This window comes from Phoenix dactylifera, chromosome 3, assembly GCF_009389715.1.
Source record: "Phoenix dactylifera cultivar Barhee BC4 chromosome 3, palm_55x_up_171113_PBpolish2nd_filt_p, whole genome shotgun sequence".
Classification (NCBI taxonomy): Eukaryota; Viridiplantae; Streptophyta; class Magnoliopsida; order Arecales; family Arecaceae; genus Phoenix; species Phoenix dactylifera.
In genome coordinates this window covers 8,728,273-8,747,084 of record NC_052394.1, presented here as the reverse complement: position 1 = coordinate 8,747,084, position 18,812 = coordinate 8,728,273, and the positions used below count along the sequence as shown (strand labels likewise).

The following is an 18,812-nucleotide window of genomic DNA, read 5'->3' as shown; positions in this document are numbered from 1 at the left end:
TTCTTCGAGAAAAATGTAGTCCGCATCCAGCACAATTCTCGCATAGGTGATATCCTCCCATATCGTTCTGAGCTTGACACTGATGATAGACATATTAAAAATTTATCGACTCTCGGCCGCCACTAGCCTGGCATCATAGTCTATGATAATAAATTTTATATCTTTATTTATTTTATTTTTTTTTTAGAACACTGCCGTCCAAGCTCGCCGCGCCTATTCACATTGCCAGTCACGCCCAGTCCTTTAGAGTCTGCGTGCACGACACAGTCTTAGGGTCGGCGAGACCAGGCATTTAACGATCTGCCCCAAGGCAAGTGAGAACGCTGGGAATTTTCTATATCCGTCCTTTCAAATCATTTGAGTGCAGTACCATATAACGGCACGTCGGTATGAAGACAGTGGGGATGCTTGTCGGCATGGGAAATCTTATAATACGAGCATGGTGAAGGGACCCACTCTCGATCTCCTCCGCCACGGAAGGCTCGTTCGGTTCACACAAAAAAATACTAAAATATTTTTTTTAAAAAAATAATTTTTAAATATATAATATTTTAAAAATAATTTTAGTATATTTGATTAATCATTAAAAAACATATTTTAGAGTAACCTATGCTGAGCATATATTTTTTTAAAAAAATTGTATAAAGTACTTATTATATCTTTAATAAAGAGGAATGCGTTATCTACATATTTTGATAGCTTAAGAATATTTTTGAAAAAAAAAAGAGACCCTAATTCCTAAGAAGTGGGAAAGTAGCTTTTTATATCTCTTATGGATTTTTCTTTTTCATAAAACATGAAAATTTTATTTTCATGAAAATGCTCTACATCCTAAACCTTCTTGGGCCTGACCCATAATCTGATAGCCCAGCTCTACAGGCCCTACTTCCAAGTTCTAACCCTAGGTACACACTGAACACTATATCATATATTATCAGCATACCAACTAGAGATGAAAGTGGACCAAATAATATCTATCCGAATTAGTTTTTAAATCCGAATCTATCTGGATATAGATAAAAATTCGAACATCCAATCAATATCCGCATCTATATCTATATCTATAAACAAAATAGATATAGATATAGATAGACAATTATCTGATCCGTATCTGAATATCTGATTATATTTGTAACTTTATTGAATTTTATATAGTAGTTATGAATTTTTTACCATATTAACGTACTATTAACTTAATTTATTATCAACTTAGTAATATCCTTAATTCTGTAGTCATAAAGTTTAATTATCGGACTTATATATGTATTTATATCCATATTTTTGGTATCCATTTTTTATCCATATATATTTAAGATAAATATAGATTTAAAATTTTAAATTTCAATAATACCTATATCCATATATATATTCATCAAATAAACTAAATATAAATATAGATATCCATATTCAATCCCATTTAAGTTCTAGAACCAACAAACCATGTTTAAAAAAACATTCATCGTTTTGTAACATGATGGGGAAGAAGACACTAAAGATATATTTTTTTTAAAAATACATCTTTATAAATCTTTCACTTTTATTTTGCACAAGCGTGCCTTTTACTGTTAAAAAACAGAAAAAGTATAAAAAGAAAAAAAAATGATGCTCCATTGGCGTTGCACCAAAGAGACGCTTTGCACCTGCACACCCTAGAAGACCGTCACTCCCAGCCTTTGAGACGCTTTGCACCATCGAAGCCTTTGTGCCATCCAACGCTGTCATGGAGGCGAGATGGATCCTGCTTCTCTCTTTAATAATTTCGGATCCGGACCCACGACTGAAGCCAAAGAGAGCAATCAACCTTTGAAACCAAAAAAAAATAAAAAAGCATTGCCATAACTGAACGACAAAACTAAAGGCACTCGTAAATTTTCAGCAAGTTGACTGAACCATAAATTCTGGATCATTTATTAATTAAAAAAAGATTCTGGATATCAATTACCTGGTATGTCTCTGTGGGTTGACAAGCTCCATTTGAGGCCACTGGATCACAGGCTTTTAGAGGTTTTGCATCCCATCATGGCGGACTTGAGGAGGGAGAAGTTGGTGAGGCCACTTCTCCTCGAGGGAAGTGGAAGCAGCCTTTCTAATTGAGCCTCACCAATAACTTGGTGTTTGATATTGGAACTACAGCATTCCAGGACCTCAGCTGTGTCCATGGCCAAGCCCCCCCTTCCATCTCCGCACCTGAATCCGGAACGAGTTTGTGTTTTAGTAATTTGGATGGTGGTTGTTGATGGAAAGGATTTTATAGAGCTAGGCAAACCTCATTAATTGGAGTGAATCTGACTGGAGATTTGGATATCAAATCTGAAAGATTGCATCAGGATATGAAAGGCAAGTTCATGGTCGCATTCCTTGGCAGATGAAACGAAAGGCAAGTATATGTATAAATACTTTCTTTTGTTGATGTAAATTGGAGGAAGTGGAAAACTTTCCAAAATTTAAGTGTACATTTACGTTGCTGAAACGGTAGAGGAGGTTTATGAACGAAATCTTTCAGGATTTGGTCGGATCGGTAGAATCTTATGGGTGGGATGCAGGGAGTGAGTTCATCGAAACCTTCTCGAAACATTTGCTGTCGTAGAGGCCAGTAAACACGAAACAATAAGGGCAAGTTTAAAATTTTGAGAAAAAAAGGGCTGATCCATATTTGCGGTCCTGAAACAAAGTTTCTATGATCTTTTGGTTAGATTGACAGAATCCCATCATAATTGAAAGGAATCTATGGTCCCTTACTACATTCGGTGCATGGTCCAGATATACCATTGTGCAAATTTACAATGTACCAATTTGTTACTATTATTTTCAGAGATTCCAAGTGCAAATTTGATGCTCCTCAAGAGTGGGTGAGAAGATTCTAGGCCATTAATCCAGGACACCACTGTCACAGAGTCCTATTCCAATATAATCCTCTCAGCTTGAAATTAAGTTGTCAGTGTTACAACCCTCCGGTTTGTCACCAGCCTCACATATGCACTTATCCAAATCAACCTCTGCTGCACAGCAAGCATCACACCTTCTAGCATCTTCCTCACATGGGAATTTAACAACTGAATCAGTTTTCCTTAACAAACTGTAACAGATCTTCCTTCCAGAAGATTCATCTTTCAGTCTATATAAGCATCTCCCTTGTATTCCATTCTGTACTACTGAAACGAAATAAAATTCTTTTCCTCCTCTTCTTCTCTTTCTGCTACTGTTCTAGAGGAGTATCAATAACTAGCACCATGCCGTGCTAGTTACTGTTCACTAATGTTTCAGCTGTGAATTTCTCAGTTCCCTTATTCTATCATGGTATCAGAGCAGGTTCCTGAACCTGTGACGGTCAAGTTCCTTCCCTTCTTCCTTGCAGAGAGTTCATGACCTCAGAATCAATTGAGCTTGAAGTAGTTCTTCCCACCCTTCTTGACGACGAAATGGCGTCTCCAGGATCCATAAATAGATCCGACGAAGCAGCCCAAAGCTTTTCCGACCCAGCCATCTCCCCAAATCTTAAGTTTCTCATTACCAGGATTCAATCATTGGTTCCAACCCAGCTAGCAGCTGACAACTACCTCACATGGCGTTCCCAGATCATTCGAATCTTCAAGGCAAGTGGATTTCTTAGGTTTTTGCTTGAAACATCAATTCTGTCTCCTTCCAACTCGGCGGAATATGATGTTTGGTCATTTACAGACCAATTCCTGTCTAGTGCGCTAAATTCTACCATTTCCTCGCCATTACTACCTTTTGTGATCAACCTTGATCACTGTCATCAAATATGGTCCACTCTAGACAATAGGTTGAATTCAGCTACCAGAACTCATATAATTCAATTGAAAAACGAACTTCACAACATCAGGAAAAACAACTTGTCAATGCAACAATTCTTGAATGAAGTTCGCTCTAAAGTTGATGCACTGGCAGCGGCTGGATCCAATCCTGAGGTAGAAGATATCATTCTTCACATCCTCAATGGTTTACCTCCCTCTTACGACTCATTTGCTACTGCAATTCGAGTCCGGTCCTCGTCCATTTCACTGGATGAGCTATATGCTCTCCTGTGCAGTGAAGAAACCATCATGAACACAAAGGAGAAACAAACCTCTGCAGTTGATTCCTCCTTCGCCTTAATGGCTATCAGAGGACGAGGTAGTGGACGGTTCTCTTATGCAAATCGGGGACGCGGTCGAGCTCGACAAGAAGGATGGGTCAATTCTGGACAGGCTAAAGAATACAGAACTCCTGTTGAATGTCAGATCTGCCATAAGAGGGGACATTCTGCAGTTCGATGCTAGTTTCGACTGGATACCAGCTATCAGAGTCTTCCACAGCCAAATTCTCGTCCTCATGCCAATTTAGCTCAATCATCCTCCAGATCGTCCCCTGGTGAATGGATCATGGACAGTGGCGCCTCCATACATATGACACCGGACTCCTCCCTGGTTCATCACTCGACTCCATACTCCGGTTCAGAATCTGTCACTCTGGGCGATGGCTCCTCCACCTCTATCAGTCATACAGGTTCTGGTACTCTTCACTCTCCCTCTCACACATTTCATCTTTCCACATTGCTACATACTCCCACATCTCTCATAACCTGCTCTCTGTTCATAAGTTAGCCTCTGATAACAACTGTATTCTTACATTTGACTTCCATGGTTGTGTTATCAAGGACAAGACAACCTATCAGATTCTCTTTCAAGGACGATGCTCTGAGGGACTATACAAAATCCCTTTCGTTCAGCCGTGTTCTTCCCCTCAAGCCTACTCAGTATTAACTACTACCTCTCGCACTCTATGGCATCATCGCTTGGGACACCCAGCTGACGCATTGCTCACTTATTTGTCAAGACATCTTACAATTTCCAAGCCTTCCGCCTCTTTCAGTCTCCGCGAATCATGCTGCAGAGCCAAGAGTCACCGTCTTCCTTTCAGTTCCCACTCTGTATCCACAAACCATCCACTGGAACTTGTTCATGCTGACGTCTGGGGACCTCTCAGCAATGATAATGGTTTTCGTTTTTATGTTCTGTTTGTGGATGATTTCACACGCTTCTCCTAGGTTTATCCTATTGCTTTTAAATCATATGTATATAATACCTTTCTTACATTCAAGACTCTCGTAGAAAAACAACTCCCTCATTCAATTAAACTGTTTAGGTCTGATGGAGGAGGTGAGTTTGCAAACAGCAAATTCAGATCCTTTTTCTCTTCACTTGGGATCATTCATCAATTTTAAGCTCCTTATACTCCTGAGCAGAACGGGTTAGCTGAAAGAAAACATAGACATCTTCTTGAAACTCTTCGATGTCTTCTCCTTCACTCATCTCTACCTAATAAATTTTGGGTAGATGCCTTACTCACTGCAACCTTCCTTATAAACAGGCTACCTACACCATCTCTTGGACATATATCACCTTTTGAAGCTCTTTACCATCGTTCCCCAGACTACAACTCCCTTAAAATTTTTGGTTGCCGCTGTTTTCCCTGGCTCCGCCCTCAAGCTTCCAGCAAACTCTCCCCTCGGTCAGCTCCTTGCGTCTTTGTGGGCTACTCCTCTCAACATAAAGCGTACCGGTGTTACAACCCAGCAACTGGCAACATTATCATCTCTAGACATGTACGCTTTGATGAGAGCTGTTTTCCTTTTTCCTTAGCCAAATCTAACACCTCAACTCAGCCTCCACTGCTACCCATTCCCTGCTTAGTTCCTCCATCTTTGTCTCCTACTCTTACCTTCTCTCATTCCACACAATCGGCCACTCCAGTCAGTCCATCTCCAGTCAATTCTCCCCCATTACTACCCCCTTATTCTATCAGTCAGTACACCGAATCCATGCCACGCAGCTATTAATTTTGCACTCGGAACAGAGTTCGTGAATAAAGGAATAGCAGCAGCATGCAAAGCCTTCCCTTTCCCCTGCAGTGTGAGAGTGAAGCGATCCATTAAAATTTATTTTAATAAACCCCAGTTGAGGGGATTGCCAAGGAACAAGGGTTTGAAACAAGCCTGCAAAGGATTGCAGAATGTGGCAGCCCCATATAACAGAGCCATGAAGCTAAGGCAAGTCATTAGTCTTAACATACTCCTTATCATTTGAAGTAGCAATAATCCTCCAACAAAATACACCTTTTTCTTGATAATTAGCAAACAAAATACACCTTTGATGCATGGCAAACACTAGGGCCATCTATGGACGCATGCCTCCAACAGGCTTAACAGAATATAACTTGGGAAAGCAGGAATGAACCATGGATAAGGTTTGGGGAGTTCAAATCTAGAACCATAAATTAAGTTCCAACGATTTTTTTTTTTCATAATAAACAAAAGAGGTATAAGTAAATAGAGAGAAAAATGCTATGAAGGCACTAATTCTCTATGCAAAAAAGCTCCATTTTCTAAACTGATGCTAACTTGGTGTTTTTTTATTTTAATTAATCATTCTGCACTGCACCAACTTCATATACTATTTTAATGAATCTTCATCTACGGCAATTGGATGGATTCAGAGATAGTCTAGGATGGCAGATCAACAATGGTGAGGAATTGTCGCCTTGTGTGCCAGACATATCTACTGGCAGGCAAATAGGACTGCGGATTGGATGGTCTTCTACATGGCGGAGCACTCTAGTAAATTTTCAGTTAGGGACCGCTTCTTAAGAGTATAAAGGAGTGAATGTCGTCAAGTAATAAAAAGCTGCTTTTCGAGTCTCAGACGGAGAAGAGAAGAGGGAAGCATAATATTTAATACAAAGCGGTTGGAAGGTTGGGAATATTGTAGGCCAATTTTGCATCCGCTTCGGTTTCCCTCCGTGATATTTTATTTTCTAATTTTGCTGAATTTATTCATACTAGATCAGTGTAACTTGTCCGTCCTAAAAAAAAAAAAAAACTTTCCAGAGTCCTTGGCAGTTCAAACTGGAACTAAATCACAGGCCATCCGTGTAAATTAAATACTCCATAATTAAATGGGCCCATTGTTTTGGAATTGTTACAGTGGGCCTCCATTTTTTATGGCTCGGCTTCTATTGCCCTACTCTGCGGCCCAAGACTCACTGTCCTGTGAGGCGGTGCCACCGTGTGAAGAAATCCCGGCTCGGCGTCACCCGGCGCCACCAAAAAAGGCCCCTCTTCGTGGAAGAATCGAGAGAGCGCTCGACTGGAACTCGTTTTACCTTCTTCTCGTCTTCCCTCTTCATATGCTTTCTGGGTGGAATCCATGGCGGGGGTTTCTGGAAAGCCCGACCGGGATCGCTCTCTGGTAAACCCTACTCCCCTACCCTATATCTTCTTCATATGGACGATTGCGTTCTTCTTCTACTCCGGGTTTCGCGCATGGTTTCCTGTTAGTTTGGATAACTCTTGCATTTTTGATGACAAATATCATGGTTTTTTGGTTAAAAAAGAAAGAAAGATTGCATTGAGATTGTGATTGAGGTTTAGCGAGCACAGCAAACATTGAAATATCATGTAGTGGATTATGGAATTAAAGAACGGTTTCCAAAAAGATTTCTTTTTTGATTTTTTTTTTAATAATGAGCAGGAGTTTCAAGGATTCCTGAATGACCTAGAAGGGTGGGATTACTTGCTTAAGGATAAAGGTGGGAAAATGAAGGGTCAATCCCATGAAAGCAACAAACCGGTAAGTTGATTACGATGTCTTTTATTTTTCCTTTGATTCTTCTTATGCTTTGATTTCAATTACAATGTGCAGCTAGCAACTGTTTCTTCTGCTGCATCATGTTTAATTGAAACTACCAAACCGAGGAGAGTTATCACGATTGTTACGACGTTCTTACTAAAATTGAAGCTACACTATATATGTGATTATTTATTTATTTATTTATTTTAACTATACATCAAGAAATGGTGATGCATCGGCTTAAATATGTCAAATAAAAAATAAGTTTCTTTTATTGAAATCGTTTTCAGGACGACCTTGATTTTTTGAGATTGATACCTATAACTGGGAGATAAGAATGCACATTTTCATAGCATCTTGTAAGAAAATTAGTGTCCCGACAGAACAACCAAATTATGCCATGCATAGGATTTGATTGTGCTGCACTATGGTTTGCCTGGTTGGGCATCAAATTTAAGGCCAAACCATAGCTTGGGCAATGCCTGGTTAATTGATCCACAAGAAACCATTTTCTGGGTTTGTTTTATTAACACTCCAAATCTTAGCTACCTTCCTTCATAAAGAAGAGATTGACTGTAAATACTTTTTCCTTTTGTTAGATCAAAAGATACTTTACATATATTTTATGGAGACATGAATCATAGCAGTGGTGAGCACATGCATCTAATACCAGCTAAGGTCTAGATAAGAGATAAGAAGTCTGCATTGCTGCTGGGATTCTTTCATGCCTATGTATCTTAGAAGCAAGAGTAGCTTTTATTTCTCTTGCTGATGGTTAAGTTCCTCTGAACACTGCATGGTGTAATTGACCACCATTTTTTGGTTGGTTTCCCCCCAGAAGGAGGTGACCCAAGGTAGCATTCTCTAAACGTTTTTGCTACACAAACAACTCTATCTAGTTTTTCTTTATTTGTCTCCTCATTTGCCCCTATTGCAATGATAGAAACTTGTCAACATCAATATATCCTCGAACTACTAAGACCAATGTAAAACACTGAACATGTGTGGTTCCTGAAAAATGCCTATGACATGTTTAGTTTCTTTGTAAAATTAATTACTTTCAAAAGCAGCAAGGTATGTGGTGCTTATTAAGCTTATGGATCTATATTGCCATTAGTTGGCATTGATTACCAATCATCCTAAACTTTATTTTCATTGAATACTATCGTTTTATTTACATCCATTATTTGGATCTTATCCTCATCTCTTCTAACCGATGAACCAAAATCAGCAGCTTCACCATAGACATATCTTTTTTCACATCATAAGTAATTTATAGTGGTAAAAGTAGTGTTGAATATTAAAAATGTTCGTGTTTTAATGCATTGACATATTGACCTAGTATAGTACTATCGACTCAAGAGGTCATAATTTGATAGCATGATAAGTTATGTATGAGTCCTCAGACTCAGCTTTACACATACTGGCTTGAAGTTTCCTTTTTGCAGAGAACTCTGGAATGTAACTGCAAATGATGGCATGTCCACTTGTTTTACTATGTTATTCTTGTTTTGTTCTTTTATGCTGAAATGAATATATTTTATATAATATTATTTTTATCTGATATTGCATTCTTACATTTGTAAGTATAATTGAGTAGTTGATACTTGAGGGCTTTCAATCTTTTTTGTGTTCTCAAGAATACAATCTTGTTGAGCTGTGCTGCTTGTACGTTGTCTGTGCATGTTGTTTGAATTAGGAAAAAGAAAAACTTTGACTTTGTTCTGATAAAAAAGCTGAACTAATTTGAATATAGTACTGTTTATACAAAATAGATTCAATTTCTTTGAGCATTACATCTTCCAAAATTTTAAATGGGAGACTGTCATTATACTATCTGAATAATATAATGTGTGGTATCTGGTTTAAGTTTATGTTTGAAATAATGCAATGCTTCTTTTTGAAGGGATCCTTGAGGAATGCTGGAAAGGTCAATGAAGATAAGGGACCTTTGAAAAAGGTTCCTGCAGTTGAAGTTAAAAGTAAAACTAATGTTGTTTCAGAAGGTTCTTCTAGAAAAATTGATGAACGATACAACTATTTGAAATATTCAGATGCAATGAGCCGTATGCGTAGCAGCTTCTACAGCGAGGAAAAATTGCCTGATGCGGCTTCAGAAAAAGAGCTTGTAGGCATAAAAACTCTGATTATCTCTTGTTATATTCTCCATTCTATGATATAGCTACATTATCTGAATCAAAACTGATTGCTTCTATTCCTGCTTGCAGGGCAATGAGTATTTTAAGCAAAAAAAGTTCCCTGAAGCAATTGAGTGTTACTCAAGAAGCATTGCTTTATCCCCCACATCAGTTGCTTATGCAAATAGAGCTATGGCATATCTCAAACTGAAAAGGCAAGTTTTTGTTTGAGCCTGATGTTTAGAACTGGCATATTACCTTTTGGCTCTGGAATCATGATGTACTTGATCCTTGTCTCTATAGGGGGGAGTTCTTGTATATTGAGAAAAAATATTTTCCTTTCCATACAAAAAAATTTCCTCTGTTTCCTAGTAACTACTCATTGATAAAGCATTTCATTTCGGAACTTTTTCTTGAGGCAATTATCATATTGGCTTTTTAGTTATCTGTGTTGACCAGAACATACAGCTTATCTCAGGGTTTCTGGAATTTTTTGTGGCATGATGAGCTAGCATTTGCTTCTCGTGTTCTTTGAGAAGTTAGGCTGATAATAATTTGTTTTCTTACAGTGGATAATGGCCATCTTACTGTGAATAGGCATGAGTTACAATTCCTTGGGTAATGATCAGGACTAAATAATCCAAGGAACAGGATTGTGACTTATCATCATGTATATATGATTGTATAATTCCTCGGGGAAGATACATTCAGCTGGGTTTTATTTAAGTTCCTCCTGCCAATGAGAATATAGATCTAATTTCCTGCATACATTATGTCCTTGTGGTTTGGTTTCTGACTGCCTTTGAATCCTTTAAATGTGTCAATTAGATTTGAAGAGGCTGAGAACGACTGCACTGAGGCCTTAAATTTAGATGATCGCTATGTTAAAGCATACTCACGTCGAGCTACAGCCAGGAAGGAACTTGGAAAACTTAAAGCATCCATGGAAGGTATCATGGATTCACACTTAATCTCTCAATATGTGAAGCCCAATTTATGCAAATAAAATTCCATCATCTTGCCTGGTGGCAAATGACATCCAAATTTTGATCACAGATTCTGAGTTTGCTATGAGACTAGAGCCTAATAATCAAGAGCTCAAGAAGCAGTATACTGAGACAAAGGCATTGTATGAGAAGGTGAGTGTTTTTTGTTTAATTGTAACTCTACAATTTTGATATTTTTCTTCAAGACCTGTTGAATCATGCCGAACTAGCCAATCTGGGGCATACCGAACCAGACCGGTCAATTACTTGCCCGGTTCTTTCCATCAGTTCGTAACGGAAGCTCTGCCGCACTTCATGCTCCTATGGAGGGAGAAGGGAGAAGGAGGGAGAGGAAAAGAGAGAGAGAAGAAGGGAGAGGGAGAGGGAGGAAGGGAGGGAGAGAGAGGGAGAGGGATATGGAGAGAGAGGTAGAGAGAGGGCTCGAAAGCCCTCATTGATGAGTTGCCATTGTTTTGTTTCGAAATAGGGAGTCCCTATTCTTTTTTTGCCGATTTCGAATTGAAATCGGCAAATGGTTAACTGACTTTGAGCCCTCCCTCCCTCTCTTTCTTTTCCTCTCTCTCCTTCTACCTCCCCCCTCCCTCATCGGCTCTCACTGTGTTGGTACATCCTGAAATGGCGAGGTATGGATTTGTACTGTGCCGAACCAATTGCCGGCTGGTCCCCCCTCCATTATCGGTTCGGTGAACCTAATTTTCTTATTTGGTATATGGAACTATATCCATGAAATGTTTTATGCACTTGTATCTCCCTGAATTATTTAACCATGATAAGTCTTTCCGTCATGTGGCATGTGTTCCTTTTTTAGCAGCATCTAATGCATATATGAAAAATACGGGGTGGTCTTGCCCGAGTTCTTAAATATTTAGGTGCTAGATATTTAGATTTAAATCAAATTGAGTTGTAACAAGCTTGTAAGATCGGTTGATCTCTTTAGCAAAGTACAATTTGTAGTCAATCTAGAGATAAGAAGACCTTGTCATTTGTTTATAATTGGGCTTCCATTGCACACTTGCTTGCACACGTCCTGCACTCTTAGCATCACATTTGCATGCAAGCACACAAACACACACATTCACATGGATACATGCATATTTACATAACTAAAGAGGTTTCTCCCAATTGTATCCATATGCCTTGTTTATTTATCTTCTAGGAATTTGCAAAGTTTTTTTCTTGGCATGACCAATTTAAGTTTACTGAAACAGGAAATTGCTAAGAAAATTTCTGGACCCCTAAAAAAATCTTTTCAAGGAATTGAAGGAGTGAGTAATTCAGAGATGGGAACAAAAAATGCTCGTGGTGATCATTTAGTCTCGAGAAATTCTCAAAATGCAGCAGCGACTGCGCATGGAGCGCAAAGTAAGGTACAAAGAACATAATCTGGATTTTTCTTTTAATGATTGTTTGATGCTGATGGCTTTATCATCTGTAAATGGAGAAATGCAATTCATGAACTGCATGTAGTATTGCCAATGTATCAAATGGGAGTTACGTGGTTAAAGTATATGTATTAGTGGTGCCTTCTCACCCTCATAGATCAAGTTTACATTCAAGTAAGGTGTCCTGCTACGGGTATATCTTACTGATGTAGGACAGCCTTTATTAGGGAAAATTCAGGGATGCTTAATGGGTTATTTTGGACTAACAGGGTAGGAAAATCGTGTAATAAGCTAAGGTTTATGTTGGGACATGGATATGGAGCGATTTAGGTGCAAAATACAGGCAAAGAGATGAAGTTTTGGGGGCTTATATGAGCTGGTAGAAAAACAGGAATGAAAATTTGTTTGTTTTGTCAAATCGAAGGCTAATTGATGGATGAGTGGCTACTGGTTTTGTTGCTTTTGGTTGCTAGGGTTTTGTGGGGATGGAATCAAATCTGAATTTGAGATTTTAGGATGCTGTAATTAAAGGAAAAGAAGAAGAAAAGAGAGATTTTTTAGGCATCACACCTAGAATCTTGTAGGCATCACACCTAGGGTTAAAATTGCATCACACAACTTCAAAATAAAGCATAATTGCTTAAAATAAATCTGAAATTTTAACTGCCTTCTGATAATGAGAGATTACATCCCTATTTACAAAGTTCTAATACTCCTATTAGGACTTGGACTCCAAATAACAAATCTGTAATTTTGACTAATAAAACCTAATTAAAGACCATAAATAAAATTCCAAAACATAAATAGACCTAACATATGACCTATGAACCATATGGCAACCTATGTCCAGAAAATATGGAAAATTACAAAAATACCTCTGACTCTAAAAACTTAAGAAAATATTAACAAAATTGAACCAGCATTATAGTACTGCTGATTTTAAGATTCTATAATGACTAATTGACCCTAAGCAAGAACCCAAGGAGACTCTACATCATCCAACACATTCCAAATCAAGGCTTGAGCATTCGAACCAATGCTACCCAGCTTCTATGCCTCAAGTTCCCCAAGTGCATGGCATGAATATTAGTGATCTCCCCTGGTACTCCATTCTCTGCTACCTCCTATCTCTGTGCATACACCTGCTGCTAGCCTGATGTACTCCTTTCTCCTTTGTCTAATATGTTCTTACACCTTCCTCTGTAGCCTCTCCACTTGCTTTACTCTATCTATCCCATTCCTCCTCACCCCCTACTTCTTTATCTCCTCGTCATTGGTTGCACTGTGATTTGCATGATTTTTATAAATTTCTCTTTAAAATAGTTCTGAACTTGTCTTATGTTCTGGTAACATTATACAACTCAAACAGAAAGATCAAGATGTTGGCCGCAAACATGTGCTGAAAGCATCAATGCAGGATCTTGCATCTCGCGCTGCTTCTCGAGTGATGGCCACTGCTGGTAAAAGTATTGCAGCACCAAAGACTGCTTATGAGTTTGAGGTTTCGTGGAGGGCACTTTCTGATGATTGTGCTCTGCAAACTCAGTTGCTGAAGGTTTATCTTTTTCCTATTTGCATTCCATTTAGGGACCTCATTTAAGATACTGATGTTTGTTTATGCTATTTCCTATTATTGATTTCAATGATTAGTCAATCCCACCACCGGCTCTACCACAGATATTTAAAAATGCACTATCTGTTCCAATTCTGATTGATATCATCAAGTGCACCACCACATTTTTCAAGTAAGTATATTCTTTCTTAATGTTTTTTTCCTTCTGCGGTGTTGTAAACATCTAATACTTGTCTATTCATTAATTATTAAATTTGTGTATATGATTCTAGGGAAGACACTGAATTGGCTGTTAACATTTTAGATAATTTGGCCAAAGTTCCTCGATTTGACATGATGGTCATGTGCCTTTCATCTGCGGATCGTTCTGGTAATTATCCCCCACCAGCCTCTTCCTTTCCAATGTTAGGTATCATGACATGTGTTAAACTTAATGATCCTAGCTTTATGTTGCCTCTCTTGATAATGTTTTAATTCTTCTACTGCCAAGAAACTAACATGCCAAGATAGCCTGAAACTCGAGTAATATTTGATTGCATGCTTATCTCAAGGCAATTTGTGCGTCCATGGAAATGGTTAAACTTAATAGTCATTACCTTTTATGTAGTATGCTGTTGTTTCCTCTGTCCGCTATACTGTTGATGTCCGGTCATGATACTTCAGACTATGCAAATCATCCTAGAGATGGTTCAATTCATGCTTCAGACCTTATTCATTTTTTGGGATTGAGTCTTCAATGCTTTAGAACTTTTGATTATTCACAAAAAAAGCCATTGATTCTTGATTCATGAAATAGATAAGCAGACTGTTCTCCGAGTGTTAATATAATGCTGACAAAAAGGTGTGGCTTTAGTTTAGGAGAACCATAGTTTGTTTTGAAACAAGCATTTTTGAGAGTCCTACTTAGAAATAAAACCCAATAGCCATCCACCGAGATGGTGGAGCTTATCACTGTTAGATTTTGGCAAGTTTATAACTACCAGAACTTGCATCTGGTGAAGCTAACCCACAATTACAATCTTTATGCCTGGTGATTGCACTGTAACTCTTAAAAGAGCTAATAGACATAAAATCTAGACAGATGTATTTAGCACATTGTTGTAATTTATGAGAGTCATGGTGTGACCACTGCATTCTGTGATATTCAAAGTGAAAAAGTTAAGTTTGTCTTATGTAGTTTCTATTGCTTTTTGATGATGTGATAGAAGCATCTTTCTCTGCCTGAAGCATAACCACAAATGAAAACTGAGCATATCTTAATGTTGGTGAGTTCCACATGAAAGACATTGAGGCTAACAGTTGCCTGTTGCTTCTGACAGAACTCCAGCAGATATGGGAGGAAGTATTCTCTAGCAAGGACATTGCAGCGAATTACATCGAAACACTCAGTCGACTTCGTTCGAGATACTGCAATGGAAAATGACAGGATGACATACTTGGATCAAATGTTTGGCCCGAAGAGAAGTGATTCTATGAGTTTGTGCCAATAGAATCCAATTCGAAATGAAGAAATGGCATGCGGATACTTGTTAATGCTATATTGTTTTATTGAGAGGGTCAATGTTGTATTCTTCAATTTGCATGCGAAGTCTTTCTCTTGAATCAACAATGCTCCTTTGTTTAATCTATCATTCTTAACCATGTTGTATAGTATTCCTATCATGTGCTGATATAATGAAAGACTTTATGCATGCAACCCTACATTACATCCAATATTATATCTACATTCCCGGCTTGTCTGATCCTTGCACACAAACCCCATAAAAAGATATTTTATTTCACCCACTAAATAAAAAAAAAGAAATTTTCCTTGTGTATAACCTCGGATGTGCAAGGTAATAGATAACTGTGTGGACGAAACGCGGGGTGAGAAAATTGCAGTCTGATTTATCTGGTTGCTTAAGGTTAAATCAATATTATGCAGATGGTTATCAGGCAGAATCTTCTTAGGTGACAATTCTCTTGCATGCTTCCAAATGACATGCCATGCTCTTATTGTGCATTATCCAGTCACGGCGCTTGCCAAATCTTTTTTCATTTACTTGTTGCCTAAATATCTTGCTAAGCTTTGGCCCTTGCACGTCTTATAACCTACTGCTGCTTGTCTGTTGCCTGAAGTGGATGTTACAGCAAGAATAATTTGGAGGCTCCATTCGCTGGTTACTGTCATCTCTTGTAACGTTATAAATTTGTGTTTTCTACCCTCGATACTTTGTACTGGCTGTCATAAGCAGAGTATTTTTAAATTGGATATCTTCACTATACAAAACAAATCCAGCTTCTGTCGGAATCTGGATTTTCTGATGCTTAATTCTATTGGTTAACGTTCACCATCTTGTAACAAAAGGGTTGGTTTTGTGGCATTTTTTGCTACAGTATTTGTTTTCACCACGGTAATCTGTAAGCTGTCTGAGCCCATATTCTCTCATACTGCTCTTTTTGTTATGTTTGCTTTCATGGAGCTGATTTGTTGGATTAAAAAAAAAAAAAAAAGCGCATGTGGATATTGTAGGGATAATACTAAATTACAATATATTCAGGGGGACTGTTGCAGAGAGTATGCTGGATTTTGTCGCAGCATTTGCAGATCTGCTGCTTTCTTCGTACCGTCGTGAATGTTCCCGTATTTTAGAGGCTGTCGTTTTGTATTTTATTCCTCACTCGTCCTTAGTTTTGAGTCGTGTCTTGCAAATGTATCTAATGTGTTATCCTTCTCCAAATCTCCTAATCTTTATTGCTGACAAATAACAAATGCTAGGTTGATGATAAATCTTTATAAACCATCAAGGTCCTTTTTAACTATCTCCAGTTTGAGTCAAGGTCCTTTTTCCCTTGCCGCTTAAACCGTAGAAGTCTACTCCACAGATGATAACCTCTCATGCGTTGCATGATAGTTTGTAAATGCATGGATCCTATAAGGTCCATGTCATGCGTAGATCCGGTAAAGTTGATGAACTAGGGAGATCTAGTCCACTGGCCGTAACGATCACCATAATTGCATAATCCATGCATGATGATTTGTAGTTCGATGCTCCAATGTGCTTCATGGGGTCGGCACTATTGCGGTAGGCAACAGAAATATTGGAATAAGAAGAAAAAAAAAAAGTTTATACAATTGACTTATATCTATGAGCACAAACGGTGCAAATTTTCACTACTAAAAAGAAAAACTATAGAGTTCAAAATTATCTAACAAATTCTAGCCCCAGTACAAGCAATCTCTAAAGCACCCAATTACTCTAGAGTCTAGGCCCATAAAATTACAAAATATATATATAATAGTGAAAATTGATTTAAATTCGAACAGATATCCTAAATAGGCTTGGATTTGATATTCTAGAACTTGTAAACTCAATATATAATCAACAACAAACGCATTCATGGACCATCATGCATCTCTATATTTGTAGAATTTTTTTTTCAAGCCCTTTGTTACAAATACTGTCACGAGGTTTGAGAAAATGGCATGAATCAAGAATATTATCTTTTTATCATTTTATGTTTGTTATAATCCTTATAATAGAGATATAAGGCTCGTCACACTGCCATGGCAAGTTTGGCATATAACTCGAAAAAGTCTAAACCCATAAATAAACATCCATCTATGCTTGTTTATCTACGGACATGGCTATACTTAATAAGGCAAACTATATTGTATAAAAAAAATTTAAATGAATCAAATTCACCGTGAATCTAAATCTAGAATAAACTTATCATATTATTATTATACATACAAAAATAAAGATGAAAAAAATAAAGTGGTTTCGATCCTTGTTCAACTTATAGTTTCTCTCGTTGGACCTTCCTCCAGACCTTGGTGGGTGTGCGATTTGCCTCGGATTCTACCAGTGAAACAGTCCACTGCCACACTGTAGCAACTCCAGCTGTTGCCGCTACCGCTGGAACTTTCGATGGCTCGAGCATCTCGGAGTTCGCAGCCTGGGCTAGTTGATTTGTAGATTTAGCTGTTTGATGCTCGCAACCATACAGCTAACTGCCCCCGAGAAAGGTCTCGGTCTGAGAAAGCTGTGGTTCGGTACGTCGCCACTCACCAACGTACAGTTTCATCATAGTGTTTCGTAGACACGTGGCGCGGATGTAATGGATAGCATGGTGCGACTAATTCAAAGGAGTGGTCCTACGCATTTGAGTTGCATCTTTTCATGTGTATCCTTTTGCGAAGCACTGCCATGGTCAAATTTTTAGATGTATGGCCACGGATGCTCTCGAGATTTGAACAAAAATGAGATCCAGTGAAGCAAACAAAACAAGTCAAAAGAGCATTTGTGTTACTATAAAATAATCCCATACTATTAACTAGATTCTCCAAAGGCAACTTGAGAGCAATCAATGGCAAACAAGTGAGTTTTAATATACATTCCTTCGAGTGAAGACATCCATCTAATTAAGTTCCTAGGTTGACGAGATAACATTATTGATGCTGGCGGGCACTCCAAAAATAGGGAGGTTGGTGTGGGTTGCTTGTGCGCATCTATTACAAAGTGGTGGGGTCAAATCAATTGGATTCATTTATTTGGACATAAATGATTTTAAGTCAAATAATTAGTGGTTCCACCTAATTTTTGTATGGGTAATTTTTAGGATTGCGATATTCGTCTTTTTTCAAGTCAGATTTCATAACCACCGAATTTGGCCTTTCTCGACTCTTTTCCTTCCGCTTCTAATTGTTTCAGAGATGTTTGATCTTTCGGAAACATCAAGGAGTGTTTATCTGATTTTTTTTAGATTTTTTGAAAATTTTATTATTTCTACGATTGCGCTCTCTCTTTCTCATCTCTGCCGTAACCAATTGAAATGTGTGTTTTCTTTTCAATTTTTTTTATTTTTTTTTAGAGAGGAGGTGAAGAGCAAAAAATATGGTACTTTATCTTAATTTAACATCTTGGGTTCAAAAAAACACCTTAGCTAAAAGGAGTACATCGGCGCCTATGCTAGGCACCTATTGACTGAAACTTGTAGATATTGTTTCGTTCTAGGTTTTATGAGAACTATTTTTCATGATAATAATTTTGCAAAAACATGTTTTGCTAGAACATGATTTATTGGATTTGTTATTTGGGCGG

At 38.0% G+C, this 18,812-nt stretch overlaps 1 protein-coding gene across 4 annotated transcripts; it reads left to right on the top strand.

Moving 5' to 3' along the window:
- The first annotated feature begins 7,028 nt into the window (after window positions 1–7,028).
- LOC103700981 (RNA polymerase II-associated protein 3-like) lies at window positions 7,029–15,424 on the top strand. Of its 4 annotated transcripts, XM_026802189.2 has the most exons (12): window positions 7,032–7,247; window positions 7,530–7,628; window positions 9,535–9,610; window positions 9,683–9,756; window positions 9,857–9,981; window positions 10,595–10,716; window positions 10,823–10,905; window positions 11,982–12,140; window positions 13,525–13,710; window positions 13,806–13,900; window positions 14,001–14,098; window positions 15,048–15,424. In XM_026802189.2, exons 1-12 carry the CDS (start codon window positions 7,206–7,208, stop codon window positions 15,149–15,151), a joined length of 1,263 nt encoding a protein of 420 aa, XP_026657990.2. In that variant the 5' UTR covers window positions 7,032–7,205; the 3' UTR covers window positions 15,152–15,424. The 4 variants fall into 4 exon arrangements, 3 of the variants coding, with proteins under 3 accessions (XP_026657990.2, XP_008781116.2, XP_038980457.1); XR_603106.4 differs by having other exon boundaries at window positions 7,029–7,247; window positions 9,535–9,756; window positions 14,033–14,098; window positions 15,048–15,390; XM_008782894.4 differs by having other exon boundaries at window positions 9,535–9,756.
- Window positions 15,425–18,812: the final 3,388 nt, after the last annotated feature.